The 12,363-nt window shown below is 36.7% G+C and overlaps 1 protein-coding gene across 1 annotated transcript in view; it reads right to left on the bottom strand.

The window, feature by feature from the left end:
* snx25 (sorting nexin 25) overlaps nucleotides 1-12,363 on the bottom strand; it is a 52,168-nt gene that overhangs the window by 26,999 nt on the left and 12,806 nt on the right. The window contains exons 3-4 of the mRNA XM_055178675.2: nucleotides 9,123-9,339; nucleotides 6,417-6,589 (exon numbers count right to left, since the gene is read on the bottom strand). Coding sequence (XP_055034650.2) covers nucleotides 6,417-6,589; nucleotides 9,123-9,339 — 390 coding nt within the window. The remainder of the gene's footprint in view (nucleotides 1-6,416; nucleotides 6,590-9,122; nucleotides 9,340-12,363) is intronic.

The following is a 12,363-nucleotide window of genomic DNA, read 5'->3' as shown; positions in this document are numbered from 1 at the left end:
GTAAGGTGTTATTTTAAATGGTCATAAATTTACATGCACATATACAATAATAAGACCGTGTACAATGTCTTTAATTGGATCCTCATCCTAATATTGTCTTTCTTAAATTGCAAATAGGGCTGTCATGATTATGACATATGGCTGACGGTTAATTGCCTAATAAATTGTGACGATTATGATAATTGCCTGTTATTTAATTCTCATAAAAAAAATTTTCATGAAATAATTTTCACACATTGTTGTGATTATTTAAATTAAATCTTTATCAAAGTTTACCTGGCAGTAAATATTAATTAAATTAATATATAAAAAAAACTAAAAAAATTCTTCATGAGTAATAAACACAATAAAGTGTCTGAAAAATAGCTTAAAATAAAAATGCAATCAAAATAAACTGACTAACAGGCCTTAAATAGTAGCAAATCCTATAAGGATTGTCATATTAGGTCATACTAGTATTGGACCACATGTGGACCACAAAAAATCAATTTCTTACAGATCCTTAAGAATAGCATCCTTCACTTCCCTAAATTTGGAATTGCTGTTTTGGAAATATATGGCAGTTCATACTCCTACTACTCAAAGTTTTGCAGCATTTCTTTCAATGCTTTTTTTTACTGTATTGAATGGCTTTGCAGTGTATCACCGTTACACTGTCAGTTAAGGAGCGCCATATGATACTGTCTCGTTTATACAGGCGCTGCAGCTCCCCCTTGTGTTTTTAAAGAGATGTGCAATCATTGCGGTGATCGGAAATCTTCGCGATTGTTTGACTTCACTGCGATGATTTCCGGTCACCGCAATGATTTATTTATGATTATTTAATCATTGTGACAGCCCTAATTGCAACCAACGGCTCAGTCTACTGCTTACCCGTTGCTTTTAAAAACGCATAGAGAAGCTCCGGTAGCCACCACAGGACAAACACGTCATTGTCGGAGACAACTCTAGTAAAAAAAGTTTGTCCGTTAAGAGCTTCTGTAAAAACATGGTGGCACAAAATGACTTCCATCATGTAAGGGTAACCATCGGAGATTTAGCCATCATGTAATGGGACCATCAGATATTTTGCAATCTGTCATCTAGTTGTTCACCCCATCAACTTTACCAGAAATAAAACAATTATTCTAATAGGTTAATTTTTGAGTGATTTTTCTATAAACAAATAAGAGCCAATTAGTATTACAACTACTACTAACTGCATATAATCTATAGAGAAAAATATTTTTACAGTAATTTCATATATGAAATACAGTAATATCTTAAAGCAACACTATGTAGTTTCCATGTAAAAATGACTTACAGCTCCCCCATGTGGTTGAAAAGTGCAACAGTGCCTGGTATCAGACACTCTTCTGCAGGCAGGGGGAGGGGCGGGGCTGTGTTTCCTACCCTCCACCGCCACTTTCAGCGTGTGCTTGTAGCAGCTAGGAGGTTGCTCAGGTTGCAGCAACAGTACAATTTGTCCAGTTAAAAGTTGTTCTAACACTGAAATAATTTCTTCAGAGAAAATGTTCAGACAGATTTCATTTATTTAATGCATGTTTGAAGCCCTGTAATTTCCTGCGATGATACATCAGGGGCTCTTCTTTATATTAGTCTCTTTCAAGCAGTCTGACTGTCTCTCAAGATTCTGTCGCTCAAGATTCAGGATTCAAATATCTTTATAGGCTTGGTAAAAGGTATGAAAGAAAGTCTGGTTTGTCTGTGTCTGCCTATCCCTATGAGGTTATGCTCTCTCTCTCTCTCTCTCTCTCTCTCTCTGAACAGTCGATCATTTCTAATCAAATTACTAAGATTAAATACACGCAACTGAGACATTCAAGTTCAAGCCAAAAATAAGTTTCCCCAAAATCTAATTTTCACTTATGACACGGGTGTAATCTCAATGAATCAAATCTTTGTTCTTGTGGCAATGCAATATGAGGGAAAATAGGTGCATGATTAGGACTTTAAATTAGTGCGGAAAATCTTATTTTAATTCATGAAATCATTAAAAACTTTAATGTAAAAATCCTTGCTGCTTTCAACTTTATCGAAATACACTATTTTTATTAAACCACTTAAAAGGGAGCAGCAAAGTCAGACAAACACTAAAGCCAATTTAGAGTTGAGTTATTAAAGCTCCACTGTGTAGGATCTACTCCCATCTAGCGGTGAAATTCTATATGACAACCAACTGAATATTACTTTCTAGCCCCCCCCCATTCGGAACGCATTTTAACTCTTACGGTGGCCGTGTCATGCCAAGGTTAACATGGCTTCCAGTAGCTACAAAGCAAAAGCAATGAAAAAAATGAACAATTTGTAATGTCCTTTGCCTGTGATTCGTCAAAGCACACAGATTTATGTTAAACATGGAAAAAGTCTGATTGTCATGATATGTCCGCTTAAAATCACAAACAAAAAGCAACCATAAACGTAGCTTAGACACTCCTTTTTCATCGACGCGAGAAAAAAATATCCCAGGGGCTTTTACACTTGTTATTAAGATGTGTTTTCGGCGATCAGATCACAAGTGGACGAGAGCGACACATCACGTTTACACTTGATGTTTAAATCCGTCTCTTTTTGTCCATTTTCAACCGCTTCTCTCCAGATTACTGAGGGGATGGTCTGTGGACGAGTCTCTCTCCTGTCATTTAATCATGAGCGGGAGTAATGACAGGTTAAATGGACGCGAACTAATATTATGTCAGAGTCCAATGCTTATTTTTTAAGTAAATATGTTACATGTCCGTGTATATGTAAGAGCTTTCTCTGATATTGGTGAAATAAGATCGCTCAACTTTTACACGCTTGTAAAATGAAACGAAAGACGCGCAGATCAGCGGCGTTACGTTAGTTTTATCAACGAAAGGCTAAAAATAGGACTGTCACCGTGTGTTTGTGCTAGAGGTCAGAAAAGATGAAAAACATTTATCTCAGTACCTCAGATTACAACTTTTACTTCTGTGTCCCTTGAGCCCCATCTTGGAAAACTAACATTACTCCAATATTGACTTTGGTCTTGTTGTTTTTCCTGTCGTGTTGTCGTTTTAAATCCCCTTTTCGCTTCCTTGGCGATGTGTTTTAATGTCCTCGAAAATAGGTCTTCAACAGGCTTTCAAATCTGCCTCAAATCAAAGCATTAGATCGCGGGATCATCACAGTATGTGCAGCTGTTGTTGAATCCGAAGGATTCAGTCTTCACAGGTTGCATATGCAAGCTGTATACGTCATCAAGCCTGGTTTATTTAAGTTAACTGAGCATTACATTCGCAAGTCATAAGCATATTACATCAATTTACAACTAACTAAGAATAATTGTCAGCTTTATAATTGTTAATATTCCGAAATAAGACTGTCTTGATGACGTATACCGCCTACACATGCAACCTCGGGAGGCTTCAGCTAGCGGCCAGCTTGAGTGTGCTCTGAAAGCGCGAAAGGCGGAGCTTGAATTTCAGGAATGTCCCTCGTCTGCAAATGTATTTCAAAGATGAAGGCACAACATTGATTTAGCCAATCGAGCAGATTCTACACTTACGAGAATACTTTGATTAGTGGGTGGAAGTAATTACACATGAATGAGCACATACTTTTGAATGAAAACATGGGTTTTTGCTAAGAATTAACTCAGAAAAGTACACAGTGCAGCTTTAAAAGTTGTATTTTACTTGAGATAACTCCATTTTTTTAATTGTTCAGAAATCTTGTTTTTTAGTTGTGCATTCCAATTAATTTCAATTCAACTGCAGTTGGTTTGTTTTGATTTAAACCTTCATAACTTAAAAAATACATCTAAGTAGTACCATAAAAAAAAATATCATAATAACATAATAATAAACATGTTTTGACAAAAATTTTAAAAAATGGATTTATCTCGTTTTGCAACGAAACTCTTCAATTTCTAAAGCTCTTTCATAGGAGAGGCATTACTTAGTAACAATAATGAGAAAGAATCAATTAGTTGCGTACATGTTTGTCACCTGATTTTGTTGAAGAATTGATTACATATGGCATTGTTATGGTATCTCCAAAAAAAACATGGAAATACGATGACTCCATATACAAAAGTTTTATCTTAACTCTTTCCCCGCCATTGATAAGTTATCTCGTCAATTAAAGCTATGGTCTACGGTTTCAAAGATTGTTCATTATTAATAACCTCGTTTAGATGCTGGTTATGGTTCTACAGTAACATCCTAACAATATGAAGAGAAAAAAGAATTAAAAAAATCCATTCAGTCTATTGGGTGTTTGGTAGCAGATAAGTTGACCAATGTAAACTGTCCGGCCGGATAGCTTACATTGGTTAACTGCTCTCATCCAATCCCTGCTACATTTGAAAATCCACCTCGTGCTCGCGTCTCCACCCCATCGCACACCACCCCGCCCCTCTCCTGCCTGCGACATGAAATTTGTGTCAGTGTATGGTAGCTAGCGAAGCAGCAACTTCTCACTAATGGACAAAAAAACTAAACGACAGCAGCAAGCAGCCCCTGCTTGTCCCTACAGTAAAGGTTGGAAGAAAAAGGAAGTCTGTTGAAGAAAGAGCAGAGGTTAAAAAAATTTGAAAAACGCCGGACTCTAAGTAGAATCAATATATGGTCCGCCATTGGCTGTTGGAGGACGCGTCAGGGAGATTTGGGGCTGAAAACCGACGCCGACACGGCAGACTTTTTGTTGAACAGGTACGCACTTATTTATACTTTTATTGTGTGAGGTGTTACATAAATATCTTTTTATGAGTACATGCTGTCGTTCGGCATCGGAATGTTAGCCGTTTAGCATCGCGTATCACGGGTCAAAGTAATTATATTTACTAAGATTGTGTGAGGTGTTACATCAATATGGTATTATCAGTCTGACTACATGCTGATGCTGCCGGTCGGCATCGGAATGTTAGCCGTTTAGCATCGCGTATCACGGGTCAAAATAATTATATTTACAAAGATTGTGTGAGGTGTTACATCAATATGATATTATCAGTCTGACAACATGCCCATGCTGCCGGTCGGCATTGGAATGTTAGCCGTTTAGCATCGCGTATCACGGGTCAAAGTAATTATATTTATAAAGTCATTTCTTAAAGCTCATGAGGGGAAACGTATGCCAAACATTGTTGTGAAAGTAAATAACGTCAATTACAATCATAATTGTAATTGTTCATTCCTTCAAGCCTTTATGTGTTTACTGCTCGGTAAATCTCTGTTCTGATGTTTACTACCAGTGATCACAGCTTGAATGAGTGACGTTGTTCAGGTCGTTTCCCGGTGGGAGGGATCAGGTAGCACAGAGGGGCGGGATGAGTTTTTTAAAACTTACTAACCGTCTCAGGCTTTCTAGACCGATTTTCAACATCGTAGACTACAGCTTTAAGAGAAAACATTTTCCTGCCAATGACGCTTTCCTGACGAGTTTTTACTGAAATCTTTAATTCCGCTATTATCCGCTAGGTGGCACTCTTACCTAATTTATAAAAAACTGAATTTATTTAATTTATTTAAACTCTGTGTATGTTTTGATCTTCGTTCTGAATCTGATCTCTAACAAAATTATTTCAGTTTTTTGCTCAAATTTTGGTATTTTTGAAGAAACCTTCCCATATTTAAGAGATTATAAAAAGAGAATAAATGAAGATAGGATGAAACTTTTTCTGTTTTGAACGCAGAGGGTCTGTTCTTTAATTTGATATGACTGACAAGGATCAATTGTTTTTAATAAACACTGCAATATTACATTCAAAAATAAAATAAGAATTGTCAGTTTTGATTTGATTGGAACTTTACTAGTATCAAATCAATGGACAGAACTGTATAGACTGTCACTCATATGAGGATGTGTTGAAAGGTTGCTGTTATTTACAAATCCATCAATGTAGTTTACCAGTTCAAACTTGCAGAAGTTTATGTGATAAGATCAATAAGAGCCGAAAGGAACGCAGACAGATCTAAACATAAATCAGTGCCTGAGATGTAATCAACTGAATGATGCTTTCTGATCTGGAATCAGTCAAGCAGACAAGAGCCTGTTTTGAGAAATGATTGGTCTGTCTACAGCTAAGAGTAATGTGATCTGTAGAGATTCAAAACCAGAGCAGGAAACATCTGATAAAACCACAAACCTCACAAAAAAGATTTCACATAGTCTGAATACAATGTAAGTGATGTTATCCTATCCAATAATCTCATGTACTTCTAGTTTATAAGGATTCCTAGGTGGTTGAAGACTTAAAAGAGGTCAAAAGAGCCAAAGTCTCTAGATCTACATAAGTCTATAAAGTTTGTTGACAGTTTTATCATCCACTACGCCAAACGTTTGTTTGCTTAGCAAAGTAAAGTCACGTCGTCCAGAATCTGCATTATTTGAGTTAGCATTCATGTTATCATTCAAGTTTAATACTGTGGGTTAGTTAAGAACTTCCAGGTCACCTTTAGTAGCAACGACCTCGACCAGCAAGAGGCGCAGACTGCGAGATCGAGCGTCCCGCGCGGGCAGCAGACGCAGCATTAGCAGACGAGCGCAGCAGCGGAGAAAACGCAGCTCGTCATCGGGACTGTGCAGACAGGGATGCAACGAAAAGGGTCGAGGTATCTCCTCCAGCCTGCAGAAAGAGACAGTAAGGATGATGTGGAGGAAGACATGAAGATGAAGATTCAGATAATGAGCTCCACACATTGATCGCTGAGAACACACAGATGAAGACATGACAGGCAGAGACGCTCATTACAGCCTCCACATCCATCAGCAAACAAACTCCATTACCGTTCTACTCCAAAACATCCCAGCATGCATCTCAGGAAATTGCCTGAGAGAGATTTGCAGAGCTGTAATCTCGGCACAGTGGCTACTTTGAAGAAGGAAAATGTAAGATAGTTTAGATCTTTTATGTGTATTTGATAACTGCCATAAATCCATTTTTTATATATTTCATAACTTTATTGTTATTACAATAGTAAAAATTAGTAGATGTGTACTGACTTGTAGTTAAGTTACAATTAAATTGCATTAAAAACAATGTTATATCAGCTAGTGATCTCCTAAATATTAGGACAGTTCATTACGATTCGATACAAATTTTGCCCATACATCAAACATATCTTCGCTGCAACTAGGGCTTTCACGATTATGAAATTTGGCTAATGGTTAATTGTCTAATAAATTGTGACGATTATGACAATTAATTGCCTGTTTTAGGGCTTTGACATTTAATTCTCATAGATTTTTTGTTCGTTCATGAAATACTTTTCACACATTGTTGTGATTATTTAAATTAAATATTTTGCATGGTTTACCTGACAGTAAATATTAATACACATAACACAAAAGTAATTTTTGAATGCATATATCTTTCAAAAAAGAAATAAACACAATAAAGTGTCTGAAAAATAACTGAAAATAAAAATGCAATCCATAAAACGAACTATGCCAGAACAGACCTTAAATAGTAGCCAAAGGTCATATTAGTACTGGACCACATGACTGTAGTGGCTGCAAAAAAATAAATTCCTTACAGATTCTTAAGAATAGCATCTTTCACTTCCCTAAATTTAGAATTGCTGTGTCGGAAATGTTTGTTTTACTTGGCAAATCAATCTGCTTATCAAAGTTTTACTGCATTTCTTTAAATGCTGTTTTCCACTGTATTAAATAGTTTTGCAGTGTATTAGATCCATTAGATACTGTCTCGTTTATACAGGCGCTGCAGCTCCTCCTTGTGTTTTTAGAGAGATGTGCAATCATTGTGGTGATCTGAAATCATTGCGATGAGGTCAAACAATCGCGATAAGATGATTTTTTTATTATTATTATTGTGACATCCCTAGATGCAAATTCGATTCGATACACTTCATTTATCGATATTTTACTATTATGTGCCTGGTTAAGCGGTTATATTTTTTACTTACAAATGCAACCAAAATATAACACATGAACATTTAATTAAACTCTTTGGAAATGGCACATTTTTTGTCCCAATTTGAACATTTACAACATCAAACTAACAAAAATACACTTTTTTAAATAAAGAAAAATTTATAAGGTTTCACATCAAAATGTCACATAAAATCAAGCTTGTGATGGCAACAATCTTTCAGTATTTTGTGCCTAAATGTGCAAAAGTGTGTGACGATCACTGAGGTAGTTTTAGAAATAAATTAAATTAATATAAAAAATAAAGCTGTTAAACTTAAGAATTTGATCTGTCACACAACATCGTATCTAACAGTCAAAAAAGTGCTGCAGTGGTCACTTTTGAGAGACTTTTCTTTAAAAAATATGATCAACATGATTAGGAGAGAGGACACTGTGTTTTGCAAGGACAATATCACCTGCAGTGCTAAACACACGCTCGTCGTCTGTCTCTTTCGCTGTGTTTTCGCTGCTACAAACACTTTGTTGCTACATTGCATTCACTTGCTGATGCTACCAAAAGAAAATAAACAAAAATGTGCGTTTTGGCGGAAATGCGTAGATGGACGTTATGTCAAGGAATAAGGATGTGGAGAGCATAGATATGTATAATAAAGGCTAGATGTCTCGCCCACACTGCTGGCCAATTGAGTGGAACGTCCGCATTTGGCGGCCATCTTACCACAGGCATTGAGTTTTAATGGTGCAGGTACTTTTAAATGACCATAACTTGCTTAATTTTCTACCGATTTTCAAACGTTTTGCTTTGTTATAAACGTCAAAGATGTACCTGTGACACTGCATACTTATACTAAAAAAGAATTTTCATGAAACATGTTAAAACATCTAGAATTATAGCCACGTTAATAACGTTTGTAAGAAACAAAACTGTTATAAAATTGGTAGAAAATCAAGCAATTTTTGGTCATTTAAAAATACAAGCATCATTAAAACTCAATGCAATGAGTGAGCGAGCTGCCTGTGGTAAGATGGCCGCCAGGTGATGACATTAAAGACTCACCCATAACACATCTAGCCTTCATTATACATATCTATGGTGGAGAGTGTCAAAATAAAGGTACCTCAAATAATTTTTTTTACGTGTGGCATCGATCCATCAGATCGTTAGAAATAAAATTGATGTATCGATCCACATCGATGTATTGTTACACCCCTACTAAATATCATGCATTGTCCAATTAAACATGTGGTATGTGGCGTCTCACCTTGTGTTAGCAGCTTTGAGGTCACAGAAATGCGTGTGAAGGGTCTTGACTGTTTCGTTACAGACTAAGTTGACCACATCCACCTCAGACAAACGCATTCGCAGCAGTTTGGTCATTTCCCAGAAGTCCTCTGATAACATCTGGTACAGGTGACCCTCATCTCGACTCAATGGGACATACCATGACAGAATATAGTCCCTGTAGCTGTAATCAAACACTGCAGAGAGATTGAGAAAGAGACAGAGATGTAGTTTTTCAGATTACATTATTTTGTTGCTTGGATTCAGTTATTAAATACTTTTTTATAAAGTCATTTGTAACTGTAACAGAATACAATTTTAAAAGAAACCCTGTCCTGATCAATGTCCAGATACATTACAAACAACACCTGCGGGTCCAGGTGACAGATGGCAGGAATTTAATGCATAATTTTCTGGGAATTAAACAACTGCATACTACTGCAACGATTCGACAGATTCCTCCATCCACACGTCAAACACAAAAACATCCTGAAGCTAAAGCGCATGCAGTGACTCCTTTTCTGCATCAGTTTCCTAAACCACACTTCACAAGCATTTTCCACCAGACTAAGGCAGAACTATTTATAGCATCTGTGACCTCATAAAATGTGCTGACTTTCCCCAGCTGAGCATCAGGAAGAGCGGCAAGCCACCATCTCTCCACTCCTGTTCCTCTTTTTACATCACAACACAAAACAAGCCAGACTGAAACCTTTCCTGCACGAGTCGCACGAAAGCATCATGTTGTTAAAAAAACCATTTTTTTCTTAAACTAGGAATGCTCCTTTCAGTTTATTTTCCCGACAGATGACTGCGGCTTGTTAACCGAACATTAACCGCTAACTGCTAAGATTTTAATATTAAATTGACATTGAGTAAAAATACTGTTGTGACGGTTGTCTGTGACCCCTTAAAACCAATTTCAAAGATTTGATTTAATTTGAACGTGAAACAACAGCGCTATGATACATATACATATTACATTTCTTAAACTAAAGAGTATTTCATTAAAGATCCTGCAATAATATTAGGGATAGTTTCTAGTAAGCAACTGTTGCTTACAGACCACAAATAAAGATGCCTGCTTTCAAGTAAGTCTTTTGAGTTTTATCATCCATGCTCCAATCACTTAGAAAATTAAAAGCACACAATTGGCACATTTTGAGACTTTAATCCTGTCCACAGAATGACCACCACTGCGGGACAAATTATGCACCTGATTTTAATAAGGTAGGTAAGAGGTTTGTTTAAATCCCCATAGTGAACAACTCTAACTAGAATAATAAAAAATTAATTTGGTGAGCTAAAAACACAGTAGGGAGAGTCAGTATGATTAGTGAGAGTTCAGTGTCACAACGGCTCATAATTGTAACATTAACGAGATGCAACACAGGTGGGCAAGTAGAGAAAAGAGATGTTTTATTTAACAAAATAATAAATTTAACAAAAATATCCAAACAATCAGCAGTCAGTACATGAACTTTAACGATGAAGAGTGCTTGGAAAAGGACTGAAAGCTTAAGGTCTGCATGGATGTTAACAGAAGTCACTCTGTGAGTTGCAGTCACATTGGCTCACATGTTCACATGCACCAAATTTTGTCAATCTGACTGAATTTAATACAATTGAATACAATACAGTTAACATGTACCTTAAACATTGCAATATGATTAAAATGTTGGTGTACATGTTCATTCTACATAATCCCAACCGAATGCCTGCGCAAGTGCACATCCAGGGTTAGGGCTGTGCAAAAAAAAAATTTCGATTCTCTGCGATTCTCATGCACGTGTGTTCAGTAAAGCCGATTCCATGATTAGAAGTAAATCACCATCAGCTGCTTTCAGATGGAGCGGCATTTACTTCACAGAACCGTAGTTCACCTAACTAGGCAAAATTTCGATTTTCCTCGATTATGAACAAGATTTTGCCTAACTTTTCTGTGAACTACGGCTCTGTGTAGTAAATGCAGCTCCATCTGAAAGCAGCTAATGGCGTTTTACTACTAATCAAAGAACCAGCTTTACTGATGAAACACGCATGAGAATCCCTGACAATGTTTTGCACAGCCCTATCCAGGGATGCCAGCTTTGTGTATCAAAACCATCTCTATGAACATTCAAAACTAGCCAAAAGCATCCCAATGACTGTTCACAGCCCAAATACCAATAACTAATGAACAAACTCTATTCATCTTTAACCAGCAGGAAAAAAACAACCCACAGAGACAGTTTAAACAGTAGCCAATCCTGAACACAAAAAGCAGAGGACTTGGCAACACCACACAGCGCACAGCATCTCTCATCAAGTTCATGCTTTATCTCTGAATAAATGTACAAAGCTGAGTTAGAGAAAGTTTATCTTAATAAGTTTTATTTTAGATATAGGCAATGAACACACAATTTTCAAAAGGCACAATGCTATTTTATTGCTTTATGTTTGTTATAAAAGTACACATGAGCGCTGCAGAAATGTACAGTGCGTGACCCCATTATCTTAATAATGCGTGTTTTTATTGCCTTTCTATTGCATGTTTCTGTGACAAGAATTATGCGAGACGTAAATATAAGACTTGATCTTGAGCACACTTGTTCTGCCCATGTGCACAAGGTATTTTTGCATCCGAATGAGAAAATACTACGATTCACATGTTTACATGCGTAATTTACTCCTGATGATCGATTCACAGATTGAACTACACCACAACTTTCAATACGATCAAATTTTGCATCCGATCGTCCTCAATTGTATTGATTAAGGTGTTTACATGAAGGTTTTTCAATATGATTGAACCATCAATACGATTACAAACGGATTATTTGCTTGCATGTAAACGTAGTTATTGTTACGTGCCCCCCCCCACCAATCCACGGTGCTTGCTTATATGCATAAGAAGAAGCCTCAGGTGGAAAGACCACAACCCAACAAACATCATACCTACAAACTAAACTTGGCTGGGACCTAACATTAGCTTCAATGAACATCACTCAAACTGTTTAAAAAAAACTATGACACATTAAAAAAAGTCATTAAAGAGACATTTTCCAGGCTCTTCAACCATAGCAAGGCCACAAATGCCCGGCATCACTATTATAACAGCTCATACTTAAGATCAAGGATTTAAAGTCCCTATGAACAAGAATTTGCGATCAACTTTACTTCCGTATTGTGATGCATTTCGGAATATTAATGGAATATCCCACAAGGCAAACAGCAAGCAT

Source organism: Misgurnus anguillicaudatus, chromosome 16 (assembly GCF_027580225.2).
Source record: "Misgurnus anguillicaudatus chromosome 16, ASM2758022v2, whole genome shotgun sequence".
Lineage (NCBI taxonomy): Eukaryota > Metazoa > Chordata > Actinopteri > Cypriniformes > Cobitidae > Misgurnus > Misgurnus anguillicaudatus.
The sequence above is the reverse complement of the archived record's forward strand: the minus strand, read 5'-3'. Positions and strand labels throughout refer to the sequence as shown.